The following is a 26,502-nucleotide window of genomic DNA, read 5'->3' as shown; positions in this document are numbered from 1 at the left end:
TCTGTCCCCTTCCAGCTGATGCCATTGCTGATCTTGTGGCCCCTGCAGTCCCCCAGGCCCAGGCCTTTCAGTGTTTTTGGAGTGAGATTCCTGGGCCCATACCCTGAATTTCTAATCTGCCTTTGAAAAGAACATGATGCTGGATCTGGGTTGGTCACTCTGCTGGCCTTATAAACCCCAAAGTGACGGACATGCCATTTGGATTTTATTTATGTGAATGGAGGGTTTGGGATGAGTGGCTGCATGCAGGTTGAGTTCAGTTCCATGAAAGATTTTCCTCCTTTCTTACTGCTTTTAGCTCATCCTGATGAGTTTCACCCCTGCTTTTCCTCTGGACTAGATGGCATCATTTCCTACTTCACCTCCCTCCCCTGCACTGCCCCCCAGATTCATCTAAGCCTCAGGGATTTTAAAAGCCTGAGAGTTTCTGGCCGAGACTCTTCTGACAGTCTGTTGCCTGCTCTTGCCGCTCCTCTTGGGAGTAGCTCTGTGCCCTTTTCAGCAATCTTCTGGGCCTCTCCTCTCAACAGTACTTACAAGAAGGGCACATCTGGCACAGATAAGACAGCCCTCTGTTCTTATCACGCTCCTCGGACTCATCCACCACTTCTCACCCTCCCCTAGAGGGAAGATGTAACATTATCAGCTACGTTCACGGCAGTAATTTCTCTCATAAAAACGGAGTGGTTTGTCGCCCTCTCCCCACAGTCTCTGGTCAAATAACCCTCCACTGAAAATTTCCACCACCGGCTTTTGTAGGAGGCCACATCGCTCTGGGCAGAGCAGAGATTTTAGGTTTCATTTTTGTTGTTTTATGTTAAAGAGTTTTAAATGGATGTACTAAGTTTTTGTAGCAATTGCATTTTTAAACTGAGATCTTCATCATCGACTCTCTTCTTTGGGTAGTGGATGTCAAAGTGGACAGTCGTCGGCATTTCGGCTCTAGGGGGTGGGAATGCGACGGTGGCTTCTTGTCCCCCAAGGAGGAGGCTCCTCTGTCCTGACCCCTTACCCCTCTCCCACTCCCACTGCTTCCCTGGTGGAATAAAGAGGATGAGGAAGAAGGCATCGACTCGGTCCTTTGTTTTTAGCGCTTTTTGTCCTTGGGGACTCCCCCCTCCTTGCCTGTCCTTAGTGGAGCGCCCAGCCAGGTGATGAGCGCGGGTGTCTCATCCGCTCGCAGGGACACAGAGATCGATGACCTGAAGACGCAGCTGTCGCGCATGCAGGAAGACTGGATTGAGGAGGAGTGCCACCGTGTGGAGGCCCAGCTGGCCCTGAAGGAGGCCCGCAAGGAGATCAAGCAGCTCAAGCAGGTCATCGACACCGTCAAGAACAACCTGATCGACAAGGACAAGGGGCTGCAGAAGTACTTCGTGGACATCAACATCCAGAACAAGAAGCTGGAGACGCTGCTGCACAGCATGGAAGTGGCCCAGAACGGCTTGGCCAAGGAGGACGGTGCGGCCGAGTCGGCTGGTGGCTCCCCGGCCCGCTCTCTCACCCGCAGCTCCACCTACACCAAGCTGAGCGACCCCGCTGTCTGCGGTGACCGCCCGCCTGGGGACCACCCTGGCACCTCGGCCGAGGATGGGGTCGACAGCGGCTTCACGGCCAACGATGACACCCTGAGCCGGACGGAGGCATTGGAGGCCAGCAGCCTGCTGTCGTCAGGGGTGGACTGCGGCCCCGAGGAACCCTCGTCTCTACACAGTTCCTTCAGCCTGGGGCCCCGCTTCCCCGCCAGCAACACCTATGAGAAGCTGCTGTGTGGCACGGAGGCTGGCGTGCAGGCCAGCTGCATGCAGGAGCGTGCCATCCAGACGGACTTCGTGCCATCCCAGCCTGACCTGGACACCATCCTGGAGAAAGTGACCCAGGCCCAGGTCTGTGGGATGGTCCCCGAGTCAGGGGACAGGCGCCCGGAGCCAGATCCCCACCCCCCGGGGCCCAGAGACCCCAACTCTGCAGTGGTGGTGACGGTGGGGGACGAGCCGGAGGCCCCAGAGCCCATCACCTGGGGGCCCACCCCACACCGCCCTGGTGCCCACCCAAACCCCAGCCCGTCAGTGAGCGTGGCATGCCCCGTGGAAGAGGAGGAGGAGGCAGCCACGGCCGAGAAGGAGCCCAAGAGCTACTGGAGCCGCCACTATATCGTGGATCTGCTGGCTGTGGTGGTGCCCGCCGTGCCCACGGTGGCCTGGCTCTGCCGCTCCCAGCGGCGCCAGGGCCAGCCCATTTACAACATCAGCTCCCTGCTGCGGGGCTGCTGCACCGTGGCCTTGCACTCCATCCGCAGGATCAGCTGCCGCTCGCTGAGCCATCAGGGCCCGAGCGCCGCTGGCACGACAGCTGGAGGCAGCTCCCAGCTCTGAGGAGGGCCGGCCCGGGCAGAGGCTCCCACGGCCCAACTACCGATTGTAGGGGTGCCACCCTCCCTCTCACACCTTCCCCTGGGGCATCATCTTATTTCTTTAGTTTGGGGTTTGGAGGTGGCTTTTTCAGGATGATTACCGTATCAGAGGCTGGGAGTGAAGGTTGGGGGAAGGTGTCCAAAAACTGCGACAGGAGAGAAGGGAAGAGAGACCAAGAGCCAGGAGGCCCGCTGATCAGACACACTGCAGAGAGAGACAGTGGCGAGGCCCCCACCCCAGCCCCCCGCCCCCCAGGCCCCCACACAGGGCAGCCGCTGCTCAGGAAGTCTCCCGTGTGATGATCCGGGGAGGCCAGCCTTGACTTGTCAGCCCAGCCTCCCCATCCCCCGCCCCCAGGTCCTGTCTGTTTCCCTGTGTACCCCAGGCCTTGTCTCCCAAGCCACCCCTTGCCCTCAGCCCAGGCTTCTGGGCCAGTATTATCTCCTCAGATGGAGGCAGCTGTGACCCAAAGTACAGGCAGGGGACTGGGGCTCAGAGAAGGTCTGGAACCACTTGGCATGCGCTGAGCTCCAGCCTCTTCAGACTTCTTTCTCCCCACTTGGGATCTGGGAGCACAATCAGGCCACGGGCTGGAGGAAAGATAGTGATGGGCAACAGGTGGCAGAAGACAGTATGGGTCCCCTGTCTGTCTGTTCATCTCAGACCTTTCCCATCTCACTTTTTCCTCTTGGAGTTTCTGAGGGTGTCAGGTCATTCTTCTGTGAGAGCCAGACTGGCCTGAGCCCCAGCTCCCATCTGGAGACTCTGCCAGCACCAGAGAAGGAGATGGGGCTGGCAGCTCAAGGGGGCTTCTCCACCCTCTGAGATGAGGCCCTGCAGCCTGGGAGGCAGGGCTGGACTCAGCAACCCCAGCTGGTTTCACTCCAGCCCCTGGAGCTTGCCCAAGTTTCTCCAGGGACCTTAGGACCAACTTCTGCTTTGCACTATGTTCATTTTGGGGCTTGGTTCTCATGCATCCCAGGATCTCCCGTGAGGTGGCTGCTTGCTTTCTAGGATGAAGTTTCCTAAATCTTACACCCATCTGCCTCTGGAGGAATATTCAGCAGGATAAATGGCAAAATGAGGTGCTGAAGCCGTAATGTCTGTCCAGGCCAAAGCAGGGTGCTCTGGGATGTTTCCTAGGTGGGAGTGGAGTAGGGCTTCCAGCCCAAGGCCAGTCAACCTGGAAAGGTTCACTGGGCCCCCCTCCTTCCCTGGGACCACGTCTGGGTCCCCCAGCAAAACTGCTGACACTTTATTAGCATTCTTATTTTACAGAGTAAACCCATTCCTCTTCCCCTTCAGGGCGTATACCTATCTACTCACCCCACCCACTCCTCAGAGTTACGCCCTACATTGGAGCAGGGGTGGGGAGCATTGGTGGGACCCTGTATCTTACTCAGCCCTCTGGCCTAGGGGGCCACTCTGGTTCTGCCCAAGTGGCTTGCCCACCCCCGCTGTTTCAGCAGCTGTCACCTGGACTCTGCCCTTCCTCTCTGTACCTCCGCTGGTGCGGGGGATGCCTGCATGCCCTGGGGATGGGCAGCCAGCCTAGCCACCAGCTGGGGGAGAGCCCCTCAGCCACGTGCTTTGCATCTCTGAAGCCCCCCTGTCCTCACTCCAGGCCTCAGACCTGCCATCCTTTGTGGAGCTCCCCCTGATCCCAGCCGAACCAAACCTGAACTCTGGGGGCAGGGTTGGGCTGCCCCACGGGACCCTGGGCTCATGACATGGAGGGGCAGTGGACAGCCCCCATCCAAACCCAAGCTAAGACTGGCCATGGACCCCGCCTTGTGCCGTGTACTCACGGAGCTGCGCAGTGTCTCCTTAGAAATAGTCAAAAGCTTTGCCAAGAAAATAAAGGTATGACTATATTTGACAACATAAAATCTATATATTTTTCATCCCTGGAATCTAGTCGAGCTGCGTAGCCCCTCTGCTCCTGTCTGCGTCTTGCTGTCTGTGGCCTTCCTACTGTGTCTTGTGTTTTGGTGGACGTGTTCAGGGCAGGGCCGTGGTCCACTCTGTCCCTAATTCTGAACAAGCCCCTCGGGAAGAGTGTGGACTCAGGTATGTGGACAAGGTGAGAGGAACTGGTGCCACCCTCTACTCTTGCTCTGGCCTGAGACCTGCCTGCCTGGTCAGAGGCCCCCCAGCCCACTCTGGGTCCTCTCTTTTGTGGGGCTGGTGGGACCTTCGACAGGCTTTGTCTCTTGTCAATGGAGGAGGCGACTCTTCGGCCCAAGCCCGGGACAGGTGCTGGGACCGTGTCGGCCAGGCTCCAGCTTGTGCCTGTGTGCGTGTGTGTGTTTGGGATCCCGCATCTATGCAAAAGGGGCAGAGCTGCCTGGGCAGCTCCAGCGGTAAGAGGCAGTGGCCCGCCGGCTCAGGCTCCAAGCCCAGACTGCAGGGCCCAGAATGTGGGGCTGGAGGCAAGGCCAGGGCCCCGGAGCCTCCCGCTGAGTGCTCATCTTCCAAGGCTCCCCTTTTCCTCCCTGCTTAATACCTCCTCCTGTTGGGCTGTGACCTTCTCTCCTGCCCTCCGCTTCTAGAGCAGAAATCTCTGGGGCCTCCTCCTCTCCCCAGCCTCTGGCTGGAGCTGATTAGATCCTGAGCAACACTGTTCTCAGGAATCACCTTTTGGAACTGCTGGTCCCTTGGAGCGCTGCTGCCAGAATTGGCTTCCCCTCAGTTGTGGGGTCCAGGCTGGGGTTGGCCCTGCTACTCCCCTGGTGCAAGCTCAAGCAGGAATCAGAGTCAGGGGCAGTACTCTGCTCAGAGAGCTGGCCTCAAGTGAAGTTTATTCCACATATCTCCCAAGGGGATAACTTAGCTCTACAATGAACACCGTTCCCAGTCACCAGTAGCACCAGGGTACCTGGCAGCACCTTGTGGGGGCGGCGCAGGGGGCAAGTGACAAAGTTCTGGGGTGGAGGCCTACGGAGGGGCCTCTGCCCAGTGAACTCATGACCCCTCTGTGACCTAGGGGTCAGTATAAACAAGTCATAGTGCACTGTTATATTCAGCCATGCCCTTGACAGAGAATTCAGGGGATACAGGAAGGGGGTGGGAGGTGGGGAGGGGTCTTCACTTTGTCTCCTTTGTCCTTTTGATCTGACAGAGTTGTACCTACAGCAGAACAGCTCTGGATTAAAGCATGAAAACACAACCAGATCCATTGCCTGTTTTCTTTATATTGTGTCTTTTGGGGCAGTGAGGGGGATGAAGGGGGCTCACGCTGTCCCCGCCCACATGGGAGTCAAAACTCACACCCTGGAAAGAGCTGAGTGGGCAGATATCTTTCCTGAGGTAGAGGGAACCTGAGAGCTGCAAGCTGGCTCAGCTCTACCATGCGTCACTTGGGGGTCACTTGGCACCCCCTCGGTGTCAGCCCCATTGGGCCCTGAGAGTGCACCCATTCCATCCTCTCCAGCACCCCTGAGGTGATTTTCACACCTACAGATGCAGAAGCCAGCTGGAGTCACTGAGCAGGGGGCGTTCTAAGGCTGGTGCCCCCTTCCAGAGCCCACACTGTCCCCCACCACCACCCAGTCATCCCAGCCTCACACCAACAGGCAGCATGTGACTCTGGCCAGGCCAAGCCAAGCCATGCTGTCAGAGGCAATGCATAGAAAAGGCCTCGGTCTCACCACTGCTTAAAAGACAACCAACACTGGTGCGTAATGGGACTGAGGATTCTGGAATATCAATTAGTTCTGAGGAAGGGATTTTATTTAAAATCAAATCTTTATTCAAAAGCCCGTGAAGGGTTAAAACTATACAGTTTGTGACGAAGAACAAGTAAAGGAAAAAGAAACAATTCTTACCAAAAAAAAAAAAAGTATTTCTGTTCTCAAAACACGGAACTGTTTTACTGGTAGAGGCAAAAATTTGAAAGGGACCCAGCTGCAACTTTAGAAAGTGTTTAGCTGGCCGGCCGACGTGACGAGCATTTAAATCAGCACAGAGAATGGCTGCCTGTGGGTCCTGTCCCGGCCTTAGCCCAGTTGAGTGGCTGAGACTCCAACGAGGCCAGTGTATGTAAATAACAGGCGCACAGGATGCCATGTCACCCCGCCCGGAACACGCCCCCTTGAGAAGACCCCGCCCCCTGAGACGGCCCCGCCCCCAGGCAGCAGGTCTCCGCAGGCACGGACATTCCCTTTCTGGCAGGAGGGTGACAGGGTTGAGCTGCTGTCCCGCGGCCTCAGACGTCAGGGATGGAGTGGTCCATGGTATGGTGGAGCAGGTTCGAGGACAACCTAGATACAGCAACAAGGACAGTCGCCAAAACTGGCAGCACCTTCTCCCCTTTCCCCCCAAAACCTGTGCCTCCCTTGCCTCACCCCAAGTTACCAGAAGCCGGCAGCCAGAAGGTGGGGAGGGGAGGGGGTAGGGAGGAGGGGAGGGGGTAGGGAGGAGGGGAGGGGGGCAGCCTTACTTTTTGACCATGTGCTCATAGATGACGGTGGGGATGATGGTCAGGGTGATGACGTTCCCGGCGGTGGCCAGAATCTCTGTGACTTCTTTGTCCTGGAGAAGAGGTGAGTAACGGTCACCTTGGGGGCCAGGGGCAACTCTGAGGCACCTCTGTGAAGTGGTCAGCGTGGCCCTGCTGGAGTCCACCACTGACAATGACGGTAGGGAATAGGTTGCCCCTTGAGTGAGGGTGGCAGGCCCCCAGCTCAAGCAAGAATGTGGGCCTCCCATCTGAGGCTCTCTCAGTAAAACAGACTGACCTCTCCTACCCTCACCTCGAGGGCCTATGTGGGCCTGACACCAAAAGGCCTCACGGACATGACTTCCCCCAAAGAGCCCCGGGAATCCCACCAACCACATGTGTATGCCGTCTCCTGGGCCCCAGTCACACCAGGATTCTGACCTCAAAGCAGAAAGAGAACCACACTGCAGTGGGGGGACAAGGGGGGACAGTAGGCACACCCACCCACCCTCTTCTCTGGGCTCCTGTCAGCCTGAGCCGAGGCCGTGGGGTACCTCTTCCTCTTAATCTTGTTGACCAGCAAAAAGAAAGGCCTGCAGAAGCCGTTCAGATTGTGGGGAGAACAAGACACAAGAAGCACCTACAGAGAGTGTGCCGAACAACCCAAAGCTGAATGCTAACGCACGAGCCGAGCCTCTGGCCCTTACCTGGAGACCGTGACCTTGACTTTACATAGACCCCCGACTTGGCTGTGTGTTTTCCTAGCTGTGCCAGGATCAGTGGGAGAAGATGTGCCAGATGGGACCAGACCATCAGGCACAGGGGAGAAGATGTGTGACAAGAGTGACCTGGGGATGGCCCTTATGAGGGAGGGGGAGTGGCTCACAAGACTGTGTCATCTGTGGGATGAGATGGCAAGACCCCCCAGGCCACCTCCACCTGCCTGCGAGCCCCAAAGCCCTGGATGCTGGAGTGGGGGGACCCTCACTCTAAATCACAACTGGAATTAAGAACCGCTTTCAGTCCTGGTGGCATCAACCAGAATAAACCGCTCTCATTTGTCCAGGGACCAGAAGCCATGTGACTCATCCTCTTCTGGGGTCCATTCCCCGAAGGCACCCACCCTGTCCCCTAGTCTACATCACAGCACTGGCCCCAGACCATTTGCTCCTTCTTGTATTTAAAGATAAAACTCACCACACACACACACTGTTGGGGAGAGGAAAGAGGTAGGCAATGGGCTTCTGAAGAGCCATTTCCTAAAATATTCCTATTAGTGAACATGATCCAGGATACAAACCGAAATATCACACAGAGTAGTCCATGCAGCCAGGAGCCCCTCACCCCTGCCCCGGACACCTGTTTCCTTACACACGTCATCACCGCCACCACCACTTGCTGTCACACCTCTGGCCTTCATGAGTAAGTAACAACAGCGAGCATTTACTGAGCACTCAGTGTCTGCACTGTGCTCGGAGCACTTGTACCTTTGTCTCATTGAATCCCTGCAGCAGCCTTAGGATGAGGATCTGAAGCTGGGTGGGGGCGGCAGCCCACCCACAGACACGAACCTTCCCACCATCTCTCAATCACCCAGTCCCTGAGGTCCTGGGATGGAGCCATGCTCCGCCTTGCTTACCTTCAGCCCGATGACGTTTTGCCCATTCACCTCACACACATAGTGGTTGGTGAGAAGCCCATTGCGGGCCGCGGAACTCCCTTTGACCAAAGAGATGATCTTCCCCTTCTTGATGACGAAGCCGACGTGGCCTGTGCTGTCCTTGTGCATGGTGATGGTCCGCTGGAACGGCCTGGCAGGGAGGGATGGTGAGCTGGGCCTGAGGCATAACCAAGGGCAGACAGACAGGCTCCTGGGACCCGGGTGCTCACCTGTCCCGAACGACTATGACAATCTTCTCGGCAGATGCCTTCTTCACCACCTGGTGGGCTTTGTCTGTGCTCCACCCAGCACAGTCACGTCCATCAATCTGCAGAATCTGGTCCCCAAAGTGCAGCCCCACCAAGGATGCAGGGGTGTTGGCCTGGACCAGCTGCACGAAGAGCCCCTGGAGGAGGCAAGCCCCCCAGTCAGTTCCCCCAGCCCAACCTGAGCCCAGGTGCCTCCTCCTGGGCTGCTGTTTGCCTCCTGATCTTCTCAGAGCCTACTGGGCCCTGGGACTGCAGCTCTGTACAGCAACATACAGGGTACCCCATTTTCCTGGTGAGGAAGTGGGCCACACAGCTAGGAAGCAACGGAGTCAGGAATTCAGGAGTTTTCCCAGTATCTCAGATGATAAAGCATCTGCCTGCAATGCAGGAGGCTCGGTCAATCCCTGGGTTGGGAAGATCTTCTGGAGAAGGGCATGGCTACCCACTCCAGTATTCTTGCTTAGAGAATTCCACAGACAGAGGAGCCTGGCAGGCTACAGTACATGAGGTCACAAAGAGTTGGACGTGGCTGAGTAACTAACACTTTCAGGAATTCCAACTAGTGGTTGCATCCCCAGTCACTAGACTACAAGGCCTCTCATGCTGGCATCTGAACCAACCCCGCCACACCCTTCGCCTTACACTGTCTTCAGAAAGCCTCCCAGAAGCCAGATCCCTGTGAGTGGGGAGCAAGGAGGCATGAAGTCCCAGGAGGGGCAAGTGGAGGGTCCCTAGCACAACCCAGAGCAAGCCCAGAGCAAGCGCCTTATGGGAGGCGATGGAAAGGACGAGCCTGTCTAGGGCTCAGGTGAACCTTGGCTCCCCCAGGCAGCTCGGGCCGCAGGCAGGCGCAGTCCAGCACGCAATCTCTCTCTGCGTTCCGCGGGGCCCCTCCCCTCCCGCCCGACCCCAGCCCCACCTTGTCGATGGCCTGCAGCCGCAGCCCGGTCTTGCCACGCTCGTCCTTGCATAGGTGGATCTCGCGCACCCCGGGCTTGATCTCCGCACGCAGTGCGCCCAGGCTGTTCCCGGACACCGGCGCCACCACCTGGCCCGGCGATGGGCCCGAGACCGCTGCCTGCAGACCACAGGGGAGAAGAGGTCAGCCAGCGCCGTGGGGCCTCGTGCCTCAAGGGTCCAAGCGTGGGAACAGGGATTGGCAAAAGAGAACGGGGTGGACCCTGAGCTCCAGCCCACCGCAGACCACACACACACCTCTTGCGAGCAAGAGGACACATGGCGCCATGAAGCCGCTAGGGGGCGTCAAAGTCCACACCCCCAAAAAACACAGCCAGGAAAATAGAGCCGGGAGGACAGGTGCGTATTATAGAAAAAGGGTCTTCATTTTCCAAGACAACTTGGTGTCAGAAGAACCTTTTTAAATCCACTTTAAAAGATTCACAGAAAATCGTGAACAATGAGGGGGTAAAGGAGCTCAAGTTGATTTCTGCCTTGAAAAAAAATTTGTCAAAAGTATCAAGATGAGTGAATACTATTCCCCCCATCAAAAGATCTGGAACAAGGCAAAGATGTCCACTCCCACCACTACTGTTAAATACAGTAATGGAAGAACTAGCCAGATTAGTAAGGCAAGGACAGGAAATAAAAGACATATAGATTGGAAAAGAAAACATAAAATGGTCCCTATTTTCAGATGAGACGATGCTTTACTAGAAAATTCCAAAGAATCTACAGATCAACTCCTAGAACTCATAAGTGAGTTCAACAAGGTCACAGGACACAAGACCAATGCATACCAAAAGAATCAATTGTACTTCTATATACTAACAATGAATACGTGGAAACTGAAATTAAAAATACAATACCACTTACAATCGCTAAAAAAAAAAAAAGAAATACTTAGGTGTGGAGCTAATAAAACATATACAGGAATTGTATGCTGGAAATGACAAAACACTGATAATAGAGATCAAAGAAGTGAAGTGAACTGAAATGAAAGTCGCTCAGTCGTGTCTGACTCTTTGCAACCCCATGGAATGTACAATCCATGGAATTCTCATCACATCATCATATGATATTTCTACCTTTAGATAAAAACTGAAATAACCTCAGTAGGATAGATATTAGTAGAAAATAGTGACGTTATTAAAAAGATAAATTTTGAGTACTCATTACTGTTGTTTTTAATATAGTGTATTGTGAGTTTGATAGTGAAAGTCACTTAGCTGTGTCCAACTCCTTTCACCCCATGGATGAATTCTCCAGGCCAGAATACTGGAGTGAGTAGCCTTTCCCTTCTCCAGGAGATCTTCCCAACCCAGGGATTGAACCCAGGTCTCGCGCATTGCAGGCAGATTCCTTATCAGCTGAGCCACAAGGGAAGCCCACAAATACTGGAGTGGGTAGCCTTTCCCTTCTCCAGCGGATCTTCCTGACCCAGGGATCAACCCGGGGTCTCCTGCAGGCGGATTGCAGGCGGATTCTTTACCAACTGAGCTATTGGGGAAGCCTGATCAAAGGTCTAAATAAATAAAGAAATATTTTGTATTGATGGATCAGAAAAACTAGACGAAGCTGTCAACTGTCCACAAATTGATATACATATTTAATGCATTTCCTATCACAGTCTGTATGTTTTGTAGAGGCAAGGTTAATCTAAACTTTACATGAAAACACAAAGGAACTAGAATAGCTAAAACTAGTCTGACAAAAAAGAAAAAAACAGGAGAAATCACTCTACCAGATTTCCAGACTTTCTGTATAGCTACAGTCATCAAGATAGTGTGGTACTGGGGAGAGACAGACCTTTGGAGCAGAAGAGAGAATATCCAGAAATAGCCTCACACAAGTAGGGGCAACTGCTTCTTAACAGAGGTGTGAGAACGATTTAGTGAAGACAGAAGAGCCTTTTCAACAAATGGCATGGGAGCAACTGAACAGCCACAGGCAAAATATGAATCGTGACCTCATGCCTTATGCAAAGATTAACTCAAGTTCAATCATAAATTTAAACAAAAAACTATAAGAGTTTCAGAAGTAAAAGGGAAATTTTTTCAGAAACCTAGAGCTCAGTCAAGTTTCTTAGGACACCAAGGCATGATCCCCAAAGAGAAAAATCAATAAATTGAACCTCATCAAAATTGAAAACTTTTTGTTCTCCAAAAAACTCTTTTAATACAATGAAAGGAGGTGTTACACAGTGGGAGAAAAATATTTACGAATCAAATGACAAAGGACTTTAGAATAAGGTCTCGAAAGTTGACTTTAAAAAATAATCCATTTAGAAAATAAGCAAAATATATGAAGAAACATTTTACCAAAAAGAATATACAGCTGGCAAATAAGCACATGAAAAGATGTTCAACATCACTAGCCATTAGGAAAGTGCAAGTAAAAACCATGATAAGGCATCACCACACACCTACCATGAGTAAAATTTAAAACAGTGATAATATCAAATGTTGGCAAAGATGTGCCAACAAAACACTCATGCATTGTTGGCAGGAAAATAAAATAATACAGCCACTCTGAAAATCGTCTGACCGTTTCTTTCCAAAAAACAATTAGCCATACATGTATTACACTACCTAGGAATTGCACTCCTGGGCGTCTATCCCAGAGAAATGAAAACTTATGTCTGTACAAAAATCTGTATACAAACATCTGTAATATCTTAGTTTATAATAGACAAAAACTGGAAACAACCAAAATGTCCCTCAAGAGGTTAAACAAACTGAGCTATAGCCACGCAATCCTGCAATGAAAAAGGATGAACTGTTGCAACAGGCGACAGCCTGGAAGGATCTCCAGGGCACAATGCTGAGTGGAAAGAGCCCATCGGAAAAGGTCACACACCATGTGATTTCACTTACATAACCTTCTGAAATGATAAAATTATAGGGATGAAAGCATGCTAGTGACTGCCAAGGGGCTGAGGATGCTGAAGGGGAGGCTGGGCATGATCACAAAGGGGCGGCACGAGGGAGACTTTTGTGGTGATGTAGTTCTGTATCTCGATTGTGCTGGCGGCTGCAGGTGATAAAAAGACACAGAACCTTAGACACACTGCACCAATGGAAAATGCCTGGCTTTGACATTACAGTACAGTTACATAAAATGGAACCATTGGGAAAACTAGCTGAAGGGTACAGAGGACTTCTCTGTCTTGGCAACTTCCTGACTGAATCTCCGATTATTTAAAAAGAAAAACTAAAAATAATTAAAATTTTTAATTACGAAAGTGCATTATCTGTCATTTTTTTTTTCATCAAATTTAGGTTGTCTGGGGCATTGACCAAAGAGAGATCAATAAGTGGATTAAAACTGGACAATGTGACCTACTTTGCTTCCTATGTATGCTTGCCTACATGACTGTCAAGGGCGTCATTTCGGAAAACCACTCCAGGGTGTCACCAACTTTGCTCAGGATCCTACATGTCCTCATCCTTGCTGATTTCTCCTGGGAAGTCATTTGTAAGTGTGGCAGCTCTCATCGTCACTTCTATCAATTTCATGAAATCCCACAGCCTTACCAAGATTAGTATTTGCACTTTGCAATCGATTTGCACTGGACCAGCACAATGGACCAACCAGGAATGTTGAAGCTGATGGGGAGACAGTTTCAGGACTGAGTCTATAAGTGAATACATTTTCAGGAGTGAATATTTCTATGTTATGATTTTTTTTTTTTTTTGCTCCCTGAAGTCATAGAGAACAAGGGTTAAGCATTATTATTTCATTTGGGGACTGGGGGCTGACAAGCTCCTCCTCACAGGCTCTGTCTAACCATGCAGCTGCTCCCAAGTCACAGGCAGCCCCTCATTAGAAGCACCCAGGCTCAGGCCAGGTTTGACGTCCTCCCTTCTCATCCAGCAAGCTCAGGCCAGCAGGTCAGAGGTCAAAGGGCAGGCAGTGGCCCTCTAGCCCCAAGGCCTGCAGGAAACCATGAAACCCCATGGCACTTCTCATGAAGGTTCAAAGGGAAACATATCATCAAGAAACAGAACCTCAGGGATGCTATACATGCTGAGAGGAGATACAAATCTGTTTAAATGCAAGACCAAGGAAGGAGGGCCCGCATCAGGCAAGAGACAAATACCTACACTGGCACCTTCTGGAGTCTGAGGCAGGCTCTGCTGGACTTCTTGGCTGGAGAGGGAAAGACCCATATAGTTTTCCAATTCTGCCAGGTTAGGGTACAAAACTGATGGGAAGGGAAGGGAAGGGGGAGAAGAGAAAGATGTTATTCTGGCCATGAACTTGGCCACACCTGCCTGGCTCCCAAGTGGTCACTCATCTTTGTTAAGAAACAAAAGGGCCCGAGAGGGTGTTTACTCCAAGGAATGCAGTGTATTATTGAGACGGCTCTGCAGCCCTGGGAACACTCACTGGCAATGTGGGTCCTCCCCTAGGGTGGTCTGCTTCCCCCAGGAGCAGCCTCGGACACAGAGCCCCTCACGGATCACTTTGGTGTTCAGCTCAGATACCTTTGTTTGGCACCAGCCAACTCAAAGGCAGCTCTGGGAAACTGCACGGTAAGGAGAGGAGCTGGGCCTGAGCTCAAGTTTGCTACCACAGGACCAGTCAAGATAGCCAGAGCAGCCCCAGGGCCACCGCATACATCCTGGTCTCCTCACACAGCCTTCCTTGGTGGCCCTAAGTCAGGGCCATCGGGGCCCTCACAAGGTCACAGCTTTTCAGTGTCCCCCTCAAAGTAGGGGGACAACTGTACACAGTGCCTGTGGCTCTGTGGCAGGCGAGAGGCAGGCGCTTGGAAATGGCCAGCAGAAGTCACTCTCGGCTCAAAGCACCCCATCCCCATCACTCACCTGGAGGCTGGCAGTCCCCTTTCCCCCGTACTGGCAGGTCAGGCATCCTCGGTACAGCTCTGGCCTGGGCCTGGGGATGGAAGGGGAGTGCCGCTCAGCTGTGGTCAGAACCCCAGAGCCCTTGGAGCTTGGGGCTCCCTGAGGCTGGGGGTCAGGGCAATAGGTATGCTCGTGGCCTGAGCGGGTATCCAACCTTTCAATAAATGTGGCTTCGCACACCTCCATGCCTCAGGAGGGAGGTTCTCCCAAGGACCTGCAACCCACCGAATGTCACAGCTCATCTACTACCTGCGGTGGCCAAGGTAATTGTCAGTCAAAAAGCCCCCAGTTCTCAAAACCCCCTAGGACCTCATGTAGGATGGAAGGAGGAAAGGGCTTCTGGGGGCTGAGTAGGCCAAACACCACGGCCACAGGATTTACCCTGGAAGCTTGCCCAGAGCATGGGGTCTGCGCGAACCCCAGTGGAGGAAGCACTGGGACTAAGCAGGCACCAGACACAGGCCTGTCTGCAGCTGCTCGTCTTCCCCACCTGATGTGGTCCCACTGCCGTGGCCTCTGAACACCTGCTCTGCCAGCAGCCCCTGCACTGGGGACCCGCATGCCTTGGGGCCAATAAGGAACTCCCAAGGGCCTCCAGCCTTGACCCAAGACCAGCCTCCCTTAGCTACCCTGGGGTAATCCCAAAGCCCCATCAGGGCACCCAGGCTAACAGCCTGGCAGGTTACCTGCATGGCCTGGTCCACCTTCAGGTCCTCCAGAGATGGGTACAGGGTGGCCATGGCTGCTCCTTGGAACACCCTGCAGGGCACAGAGTGGGGTGCTGAGGGATGAGAGGAGGCACAGACATGTGCCACCCAGCACTGTCAGGATGAGAAAGAAGTCAGGAAGGGTAGTATTATTATTACACTACTATTACATGATTATATATAATACATATTTTATATTAATCATATATTGTTATATATTATATTATTATATATGTATATATTATATAATAATATATAATACATATTATACCAGTTATATAATAGATATCATTATCCCCATTTTAGAAATGGAAGAGCTGGGATTGAGCCAGAGTCTGTTTGGTTCCCAAGCCCATGTTCTCCACTCCTGAAAAATCCCACCCCACCATGTTCAGCTGACTCTGGGCTTTAGAACCTGGACCCAGGGGTCACCCAGGACATGCTAACCAGGCAAAGCAGGACTGGGGAACCATGTCCTTCCCTGCCATGTTTCAAAGGTCAGACAGCCTTACAAGATCTTATTGCTCAAGACCTAAACCTGGTCCAGTTGGTGCACAGTGAGCACCTACTGTATACCCGGCCAGCATTAGGGGTTTGTGCAGCATCCTCCCACAACTGCTCGGGGTTCAGTCCAGTGTCAAGAGGTTGGGGACTTCATATTACAACAGAAAGGCAGCAGGCACTTTAGAATTCCTCCCCTGCCCCCGCCCACCCCTCTCCATCTCTGGGCATTTGATCCCCTACTGCCATTTCCGGCTTCACTGGTGAGTCTTGATCTTGATCATGATAAAGGCCAATGGAAACTCTTAAAAACATGCACACAAACTGTAACAGAGTTTATATGCTCAGCAGAGTATTGTTCAGAGGGATAAAGAAATGATGGGGGACCATAAACATTTACTAAAAACCTTCCTACCTGTCAGGGGAGAACCAGCAGGACCTTGGAGCAAGGTACCCAAAGAATTCAAAGAAATTACCCACCGAAAAGCTTTATTTCCTCCCTAGATTAAATGTGAGCAAGGAGCAGTTTGTCTTTCTGGATTTTTCTCCATTTACCCACTAACACACTGGCTCCATCACATCTACAGGCCTTTGCTGGGCCAGTCCTCACCAGCTGGAAGCCCCTACCCCACCCTCCCACCCTGGCTCCTCAGACACTGCTGCTCCCACCCAGGGCCCTGCCCTCAGCAGAGACTTCGGACCAGCCTCTGGTCCTGGGCTCTTCAGTTGTCCTCAGTGTGTCTTCCCACCTGAACTGCAGTTCCTGGCGATCCAGGGGGTCCTATTCACTGCACTGGGCCCACATTCCTGGGCCAGGTCCAGAATCTCTGGGCATCTCCCCTGAGTGATCCCCAGAGTCAAGGTCATCTGCCTCCATCACTCTTCCTTGTCCTTCCTCAGCACCTGCTGCCTTGACATGTATCAACTTTAAGCCTCCCCAACGACCCCGTGCACATGCCGTCCCTTCTAGTCTGCCATCACACCCTATCACCCCCACATCCCATTGCTAATCCTCATGCGGTCCTCCTCCATCTCCCCGCCCGTCCCCACATCATCCTCCTCCATCTCCTCGCTCTTCTGCAGGAACCACATCTCCAATGAGTCAACTCAACTGCTGTTCTTTCTGTGTGAGCCTGGAACGCCATGCCCCTGATTAAAGCGCCCCCCCCACCCAGTGGCTCCCCCACTTTCAGAATTCAGTCCACACGACCTTTACGATTCCTCCAGAGACTGGAACCAGTGGCTCACAGGCCAGATGCAAACAGATGTTGTTTAACTTTGCCAAGAACTTTATACATTCAAAGTTAAAAGCTTAAATGCAGAACTCGACACACCGCACTTAATAATCTAGCTTCACGCTGCTCCTGAAAAAACAGGACACTCTAGCAACCCTGGACCACCGCTGAGTGGCTACATCTGAGTCGCAGCCGACTCCTGGACACCCCAGACCCCCTCAGCCTCTGTTATCTCTTACATCAAGACTGATGTACTCATTGGCCCTGAGTCCCAATAGACATTTGCTTGCACCCCCCGCCTAATTCTCCCGCTTTCTTTCTTTCCAAACGTCTTTCTCCCAATCCCCACCCTCAGCTTCAGCCACAATGAGCTACTTTTAGATCCTTGAATTAATTGAACTTCCTCGTGTCCCCAGGACTTTGCGTGTATTATTATGCCCTCTGTCTGGCATACATTTCTACCCCCTCTGCTCCCCGACTGGCTAACTTCCAATTATTTTCAAGTTCCGTATCAGAGGGCTCTTCAGAAAACTTGCCTTGATTTGTGCTCCCCTGCCCACAGACTCGCCTCCTCTCCCAGCTCAGTTCTTAGTCTGTTGATCATTCACTGCTCCGAAGTTGCCTCTTCATCTACCTATTGGGAGTTCCAAATGGGCAGAAACTAGACCTTCTAATTTATTGTGGAACCCCTAGCCCGTAGCGTGGACGTCAACTCAGTATTTCTAGAAGCAATGCATTCTGCCTGGGCTTCCACGTTTCTCCCTGTAAGGTAAAGCGCTAATGTCCTATGAACGTGCACCTTTCTAGGAATGGAAACCAGGAATGTGAGGTCCCAAACAGGTTTTGTTTACCTTTCACTGGCTTGTTTTTTCTGTTTTCATTTGAATTAGTGTCAACATTTTAAAATCTGGAAATATAAAATTCTCCTCGTCTATCTTGTACAGGAAAAAAACACACACAAAATACTTGGCAATGCAAGAGCAGGAATCATACACATCAACACTCAGCCAGGCCGGAGTCACAGCCTGCCCTTAGATGAGGTTGCACACACCTCTTGTTTCCCAAAGTACCCATCCAGCTGGCTCACACTGCCCACTTGGTTCCTGGGGGCAGGCAGTTCCAGATCTTTGCCCTCACCTGGTCTTTGGGGCAGAAATGACCATCTTAAGGAGACAGGGATGGTCCAATGGGGAGAGGGAGACAGGCTCTGACCTGCTTTAAATCAGCTAGGGGGAGAGGCCCCTTTGCCTGTGGTCTTCCCTTCTGTGCACACACTCCAGGAGACTTGGACAGTCCTCAGAAGGTACCACCCATCAAAGATACCACCCTGGATCACACATGAGCTACAGATGTGAAAATAAGAGGCATCCCTGCCCTGCTTTTTCAAACACTGAAGTAGCAGAGCTTTTATATCTGTAGCAGCTACCATCTGGGCGAGCAGAATCTGAGATCCACTTCCTGGAGATCCTTTCCAGGCTGGGATCACACAACCCGTCCTCCGGCTCTGGGACACTTTCACCACTGCCACCTTCTCTGGGTCTCAACCAAGGTTAGGGATCTGGGTGGAATCAAGAGGCAGGTGTTTCCCTGCCTTTTAGCAATTCACAATATAGTGGGGAATGGCTCCTGCCAGGAAATATGCATATCTCATTCAATTATCCATCTACTCATTCACACTATTTGAGTGTCCATTATGTGCCAGTGACCTTGGACCTGTTTGATATGCAGGTCCCTCTGCTTGGCAAACCACTCTTCTCTGCATAGCCTTTCAAGCCTTTCAAGACTCAGCTCAAATGCAAGTTCTCTGCTTGGCTTTTTCAGGCCGTGGGACCCCTGGCTAGTTGGCTAGGTCTTTTTGTGTCCCCAAACTGACTCGTAGTGCGCCTACTGTCAAGTTATTTATCATATTATATGATTACTATCTGGGTATCCTCTCATTCTGAACTCCAGCTCAGAATGCCAGGGACTGTGTCCTGTTCATCACCCTAAGCCTCCCCCCTGAAACAGCACCCAGCACACAGATGCCGACAAAAATTGCTATTTGACTGAATAGATAAGTGGTTTTCCAAGAAACAGACTGGAAATTTGTGTGGGCATTCTTGGATGTCACAAGACTGAGGGGACACTAGCGTTTAGGAAGCAGAGAGTAGTGACCAGGACCTTTTGTAATGCACAGAACAGCTCATCACAACAAACTGTCCCGCACAAGTTTCCAATATCCCACCAAGCCTTCATGGAAGCAACAAAAAAAAAACCCTGTGTATAACATTTTATATACAAATACAATGAAACTTTACCTGGTTTTAATATATAATATGCCATCCAGAAATGTATACACCAGCTTATCTGAGGAAGTTATTCTTGGTTTTGTTCACCATTTGGAAAAATAATTGTCAATTCTCCACAACATGGGGAGGTCACCAGAACACACTCGGGTGTGTCTGCAATTGTCGCTGTCACAGTCCCTCCACGCCTGTATACAAATATATTTAAGCCTTGACTCAAGATGCCAAATATAAACTTTGGCAAAATTCAGCTGAATACTATCTATTAAATCCAAGGTGGCCCTAGTGGCAAAGAATCCGCCTGCCAGCGCAAGAGACTGCCTACAAGCAAACGATCCTGGTTGGATCCCTGGGTTGGGAAGATCTCCTGGAGGAGGAAATGTCAACCTGCTCCAGTATTCTTGCTGGGGGAAACCCATGGACAGAGGAGCCCGGCGGGCTACACCATGGGGTCCCAGAGAGTAGGACACGACTCAGCATCTGAGCACACAGATCCAAACTTCCTCAATTTAAGTACAAGTGTGACCCGGTGAACTTTTACATAGTGAAGTGCATATTCTTTTATTATAAACTACTTTCATTGCCCTCATTTCTCCTTTACAGTACAGACAGGGCAACATGCTGTTTTGGGGTTTTTTTTTCCAACTTGTTGCTGTTCAGTCACTTGGTCACGTCTGACTCTTTGCAACTCCATCGACTGTAGTGTAGGGCTTCCCAGGTGGCGCTAGTCGTAAAGAACCTGCTTGCCAATGCAGGAGGCGTGAGAGACACGGGTTCAATCCTTGGGTCAGGAAGACCCACTGAAGAAGGAAACGGCAACCCACTCCAGTATTCTTGCCTGGGAAATCCCATGAACAGAGGAGCCTGGCAGAATACTGTCCATAGGGTCACAAAGAGTTAGACACGACTGAAGTGACTTAGTGCAGACTGCAGCATGCCAGGCTTCCCTGTCCTTCACTATCTCCCAGGGTTTGCTCAAACACATGTCCATTGAGTCGATGATGCCATCCAACCATCTCATCCTCTGCCGGCCCCTTCTCCTCTTGCCCTCAGTCTTTCCCAGTATCAGGGTCTTTTCCAATGAGTAGCTCTTCGCATCAGGTGGCCAAAGTAGTCAGCTTCAGCATCAGTCCTTCCAATGAATATTCAGGGTTGATTTCCTTTAGGATTGACAGGTTTGATCGCTGCTATCCAAGGGACTCTCAAGAGTCTTCTCTAGCACCACAGTCCAAAAGCGTCAATTTTTCAGTGCTCAGACTTCTTTATGGTCCAACTCTCACATCTGTACATGACTACTGGAAAAACCATAGCTTTGACTAGACGGACCTTTGTCAGCAAAGTGATGTCCCTCCTTTTTAATTCCTCTGCCTTTTCTTAATCCAGCTTGTACATCTGGAAATTCTCAGTTCACATACTGTTGAAGGATTTTGAGCTTACTGTGCTAGCATATGAAATGAGTGCAACTGTGCAGTGGTTTGAACATTCTTTGATATTGCCCTTCTTTGGGATTGCAATGAAAACTGAACTTTTCCAGTCCTGTGGCCATTGTTGAGTTTTTCCACATTTGCTGGCATATTAGTGCAGCACTTTAACAGCATCACCTTTTAGGATTTGAAATAGTTCAGCTGGAATTCCATCACCTACACTAGCTTTGTTCACAGCAATGCCTCCTAAGGAGGTGGGGGTGAAAAACCGCTCTGAACAAACCTATCCCCTCCCTCAGCCTCAATTCCCTGCTTTTTGGAAGCAGCCAGGCACACAACTCCGTGAACAGGGGGACCGGGGAAAGCACCACAGGTCCCTAGGGCCTCTTTCCTAATCTGTCCAACGATCGCTGATCAAAGATCTCCAAAATACTCCCATTCCGACCCTCCTGTAGCTCCGAACTCTGCTGGGAATAAGAGAGGCGACCTCCCCTGGTTGCTATGAGTTACAGCAAAGACTCCTCCAGGCCGCTAGGGCGCTCTGAGGCGGCTAGAGCGCATGCGTCTCATCCAGGGCTGCGCGTGGCTACACGCCGTTCCCAGGGTGCTCCGCGGTTGTGGGTGGAAAATGGCAGCCTCCTCTGTGGGTTGTTGGTCGGGTGGGATCCTAGCGTACCTCCGGCCTCTTGCTTTTTTCAGGCGCTCGTGGCTGGCACCCACATCCACACACACACACACAAAATCAGGTAGAGCAGCAGAATAAGGGATGGAAAGGCTCGATCGGGCTCCGCATCGCCTCTTACCTGTGTGGAAGCTACGCGGATCAAATTGCGCTTTTAATTCTAATGTTTCCCTACGCCTCCTCACGCCCCTGAGCCTTAGTCCATTAACGGCTTCTCGAAGGAGAGCGGGTGCGGCTGAACCCTCCCCTGACTGATAGGATTCCGTTCTGAGGCAGCTGTGGGAGGGAGGAGGGCAAAGTTGACACGCCTGCGCTCCGGGCTGCCTGTTGCTCTTTAGGAAGAGGAAGCTCCAGCGCTCCCGTGGGTTTCGGAAGCACCTTGGATCCCCGAGTATTTCCCACCCATTGAGACGTCACCTTCCCAAGTTTCTTGTCCCGCCCTGACTTCCCGTCCTGGTGCTCCACCCCAGGAAGATTCACCCTGGGATCTCACCCGAGAATGAGGGCCTGCCGCTCAGGGTGAGGGTCTTGGGCTTGGCCTAGCAGATCACTTCCCACAGCAAAACGACCCGTTTGCTCGTTGGTAGAGATTCGGGCAGTTGGGTCTGTGGGGTGCAGGATAAAAGCCTGGGGCAAGGGGGAAGGCCTCCCGGAGGAAGCCAGGGAGCACAGACTGGACTGTGAAGAGGAGGAGCGTGGAGTATGTTACTCCAGGGATGGGAGGCCCAGACCCGAGTCCAGCCGCCTTCCAGATCTTTACTACCTCCCGCTGGTTGAAACTCATTTTTCCCAGCTTTGCTTCCTCTCTACAGTGACCCCACCAAATGCACCCCATGGTCGGAGCCGGAAACCTGGGAGTTAGCCTTGGCTCCTGCCCTCAGAGTAAAATCTCCGACTTCAACTTGATGTTCACATCTCCCTGACCTGACTCCGGATACCTTCTCCACTGACTCCTGATAACCTCACTCTTGTGCACTTACCCTGCATTTCATTCATTCCAGACTCCTGTTGACCGTAACTCACCCTGCTAGTTCATGCCTCTGTGCTTTTACAGGTGCTGTTCCCGCTTGAATGCCATTCACGTCTTCCCCGCCCCACCACTTTGTTCATCTGGTGAATTCATTTTACCCCCAAATTCCCCAAACCAAACACAAATAAGCAAGTCTCCCTTTTCTAAACCATAGAATCTCATACTCATTCCACTACTAATCTCATCATTCATTCCACTAGGGTTTTTTAAGCTCCTGCTGTGAGCAAGTTCTGCATTTCCTGAGTTGGATTTCCACTACTCTGTATTTGTCTGCCTGTCTCCCTCTCTAGTGAGAAATGTTGCTCATTTCTGAAGCCCTAGTGTTGTGCCCACTCCCTGGCACACAGCAGGGGGTCCAATAACTGTTTCTTGAAACGGAAAGCAGACCCAAGGGGAAGACAAAAAGTTCCAAAAAGACCTTTGAAGAAAAGCCCTGGGCCTAGAAAGGGCGATAAAACAGTGCCCTGTGAGGTAGATGGAAAGGCTGGCTCCTGCAATGACAGTGGAAGAGCTTGCTCAATATTATGCTGGTGATTTCCTACAATTAATTGGCTCCTGTGAAAGGAAAGAACCCATCTAACCTAGCCCACCCAGAGAAATGTTCTTCCATTGCATTTTCCACGATTTCCATCCCTGAGCTTCTGTACTTTGTGGTATTCTGAGTGGTAGCAACTCCCACAACTGAGCAGCAATCAGGTTTTCAGAGACCAGCAAGGCTGAAAAGGAGTCACCAGCCCCCATCTTTGGGCTTTGAAATGAGAACACTTTGTTCCAAAGAGCTGACACTACGGGACGCCCACTTGTTCCTGTGGACAACTCATCCATCCTTTAGAAGACAGTGCGCAGGAGGGAAGCGTGGGTTAGAGTGTCAGAGGAATAGCTCCTGGAAGGCCAAATTAGCCCAGGGATGGTGAGTTGCAAAAGAAGAGGCTGTTGCTAGGCCACCAGCTTATACCCCCCTCCCTCCCTCAGGCTGTACTGCCTGCTGAAGAAAAACTGTGAACTTCTTTCAAGGAGTGCGAATGCTTCTGAACCCAGGCACAGGAGAGGCAGAACAAGAGCAAGGACCTCGGAGGCAGGCAGGATGCGTTCAGACTGACATGCTCTGGCTGGAGAGCAAGCACAGACAAGTCCCTCCTGCATGTCATTTCTTCCTTTGTAATATGAATAACAATACTTGCATCACAGAGTTGTTGTGGAGGTTAGATTCTTGAGATGTGTACAGAAAGTACTACCACAATAAAGGGCATGCAGTAATCCTTAGCTGTTGTTCATTCAGTACATTCCCTTAGCACCTAAGTCCCAGTACTGTTTTAAGTACCGGTAATAGGGCAGGGAACAAAAGAAAAATTCACCTTTGAAATTCACCTAGCTGGATAAATAAGTGCGTCTGCAGTGTTAGATAGCTAGGTGATTAGGGAAGTGATAGGGAGTGGAGGATAGAGCCTGGAAGTCCAGAAGAGGCTCACTGCTGAGGGTGGGGGCCATAAGTGGCCTAAATGGGGAAGGAAAAGCAGTGAGCTTAGGGTACAGCCACTGCAGTGGCCCTAAGGTGAGAGTGCCTGTTCTGTTTAGGGAATGTCTGACCAGTGAGACTGAAGTCAGTTGTTCAGAGGGGAAGTAGTAGGACAGAAGCTTGGAGAGGTGGTGAGAGAGACTAGAACCTATACGGCCTGAGGGTCATGCTGAGGGCTTGGCATAGACTCTTGTGAGATGGGAGCCAGCCACTGGAGAATTTTGAGCAGCAGAATGACATGGTCAGACTTTCATTTGGAAGATAGAAGAGGGAGCATGAGTGAACAGAGAGCCCAGGCTAGAGGTGATGGTGGTACAGTTGTTAGTAGTCTGGACCACCGTATGTACAACAGCCCGTGCGGTGCCTGCCCAGCACGTAGCAGCCCCGTCTGAAGCCCCATTTTCTGAGGCTAGCTGTGTGAGGCCTGCTCCTTATATCCATGACCTCATTCAGTTTCCCCAACTGTGTGGGAGTCCCCACAGGAGGAAACCGGTTCTTGGGTCAGGCCACTGGCCCAGGCCCCCAGCAGGTTCTCCTTCCTTGGTAAGGAGCTTGTTGATGGAAACAGCTTCAGGCAGAGAAGTGAGTAACAGAAACTGAAGCCTGCATTCAGTTCCTTGCAGAGATTGCTCTTTGGTTTTCCAGGGGCCCATTGCGAGGAACAAAGTATGGGTCCCGTCCCTGTGATCACTGTCCCAGGCAGTCAGAAGGAGGCTGGATGGAGCCCTAGTGATGTCTGGATAAAGATCACCTACCCTTGAACCTGGCCCAGGGCTGGGCTCAGAAGAGGAAACCCCAGTTTACATTTCACTGCCAGAGAGAAGCACCTTGAGAGGAAAAGGCCTGGAAGTCCCAGAAGGGTCGAAACAGGGAAAGAAGACAGGTGAGAGCAGGTGTCCTCTTCGCCCCCTCCAACCCCCCTGCCAAGGGGCCCTGCGCCCGGCTCTTACCTGTAGTCAGGTGCTGCTGCTCGTCCTTCTCCAGCCACTGCTGGCGGACTCTGGTCCCTCCCTGGAAGGTGGTGGCCCTTGTCCCAGCTGGGTTCCTGCTCCCTGGTCAGCTGACTCACCTGGGCCTGGGATGGGCCCAAGTACGTCCCTGCGGCTGGGGTCAACCTGCCTGAGGAGGTTCAGAGGAGGGCTTTGGCCTTAGTCTGGATGTAGAAATGGGGCTAGGGGCTCACAGCTCCTGTGGGGAGGGGTATGAACCAGACTTCTTGGCCTTGAGGAAATCAGACTTGGATAGGACACCTGTTCCTCTAAACATGAAGGCAGTTTGATGGGTCTTTAAAAATGGTCATACCTCATAACCTAGCAATTCCTCTTCTAGGGATTTGTCATAAGAAAATAAGTAGGGTGGGGTCTCAGGGCCCATCACTGTGTTTCTTATAATAGGGAAATCTAGAAGATCAGAAAGCCATCAATGTCATGTAAAGAAGCAATGAGGCATCCTGTATTACATCTGGTAATACAGAGTCTGTTTTCTTGGCACCACATCAGTACACAAAGATAAACACAAAGTTCTAAAAAGATAGTGATTAAGAAAAAACACAAGGATTAAGTGTGTTTTTCTTATCAGTATTGTTTTAGTTAGAGGAGTTTGAAATATGTTTTATAACTTTTTTCTCATCAAAATTACTGCTTCCATTTTTCATTGCCTATTTTAGTAAATGTGATCAGTAGTCACCTAGTAACACAAATGAGAAAACTTAGACACATCTAAGATCTCCACTTCTTTTATACTTCCTACATCTAAATCAGTGGCCAGATCTTATGGTGCATGTATATGAGTGATGAAAAGAGCTTTCTTTTTTCTTTTTTTCCTTTTGGCTTCTTTTGTGAGGTTTTTATTTTTTTACCTTTGTATTTTGCATTGGAGTATAGCTAATTGACAGTGTTGTGATGGCTTTGGGGGCACAGTGGAGTGACTCAGCTGTACACACACGTGTGTCTGTTCTCTTCCCAGCTCCTCTCCTATCCAGTCCACGTGGCAGTAAGCAGAGTTCCCTGCGCTGTACAGTGTGTAGTTGTCGGTTATCCATTTTAAATGTAGCAGTGTGTGCATGTCAATACTGGGGCTCCCTGGCTGCCTGCTCCCTGAATTCTTTCCTTCTGGTAACCTTCGGTTTGTTCTCTTATGAGTCAAAACAGCTTTAATGTACTATGGACTTACAACCACAAACTGTGCAAGCTCAGAAAAGGCAAAATTATTAAAGAACCAAAAACAAAACCAAAAAATTTGGTAATCCTCTCAACAGTATCCCAGATTTTAACATAATAAATAGTATATAGGTATATAATTTAATTATATAAATATATAACATTTATAATTTTAATATATATTTATAAATAAAATACAAAATATGGTCTCATTTTTTTTAAGCCATGAGGAAATGTTCTGGCAATATATTGAAAAAAATCAATATTATGACATCCCTCTTATGTTTGGTTTTCATTTTTTAAAAAGTAAATATGCACGGAAAACTGGGTAGTCACATTCTAAAACACTGG

The 26,502-nt window shown here is 51.1% G+C and overlaps 2 protein-coding genes across 5 annotated transcripts in view; one reads left to right on the top strand and one right to left on the bottom strand.

Annotated features, from left to right (window-relative positions):
• Positions 1-4,303, top strand: part of SNPH (syntaphilin) — a 42,622-nt gene extending 38,319 nt beyond the window's left edge. For both annotated transcript variants that reach the window (XM_069548232.1, XM_069548231.1), the window contains one exon: positions 1,184-4,303. In XM_069548232.1, coding sequence (XP_069404333.1) covers positions 1,184-2,375 — 1,192 coding nt within the window. In that variant the 3' untranslated portion in view covers positions 2,376-4,303. The remainder of the gene's footprint in view (positions 1-1,183) is intronic.
• A 1,839-nt stretch (positions 4,304-6,142) lies between these two features.
• Positions 6,143-21,924, bottom strand: SDCBP2 (syndecan binding protein 2). Of its 3 annotated transcripts, none has more exons than XM_069548233.1 (9): positions 21,568-21,924; positions 15,299-15,433; positions 14,574-14,643; positions 13,848-13,948; positions 9,704-9,862; positions 8,746-8,921; positions 8,495-8,666; positions 6,856-6,947; positions 6,143-6,676 (listed from the first exon to the last, which is right to left on the bottom strand). In XM_069548233.1, exons 2-9 carry the CDS (start codon positions 15,350-15,352, stop codon positions 6,622-6,624), a joined length of 879 nt encoding a protein of 292 aa, XP_069404334.1. In that variant the 5' UTR covers positions 15,353-15,433; positions 21,568-21,924; the 3' UTR covers positions 6,143-6,621. The 3 variants fall into 3 exon arrangements, with proteins under 3 accessions (XP_069404334.1, XP_069404337.1, XP_069404335.1); XM_069548236.1 differs by having other exon boundaries at positions 15,299-15,371; positions 21,568-21,850; XM_069548234.1 differs by having other exon boundaries at positions 19,353-21,798.
• Between the last annotated feature and the right edge of the window lie 4,578 nt (positions 21,925-26,502).

Source organism: Ovis canadensis, chromosome 13 (assembly GCF_042477335.2).
Source record: "Ovis canadensis isolate MfBH-ARS-UI-01 breed Bighorn chromosome 13, ARS-UI_OviCan_v2, whole genome shotgun sequence".
NCBI lineage: Eukaryota > Metazoa > Chordata > Mammalia > Artiodactyla > Bovidae > Ovis > Ovis canadensis.
Note: the sequence above shows the minus strand (reverse complement) of the source record. Positions and strands in the feature narration are given on the sequence as shown.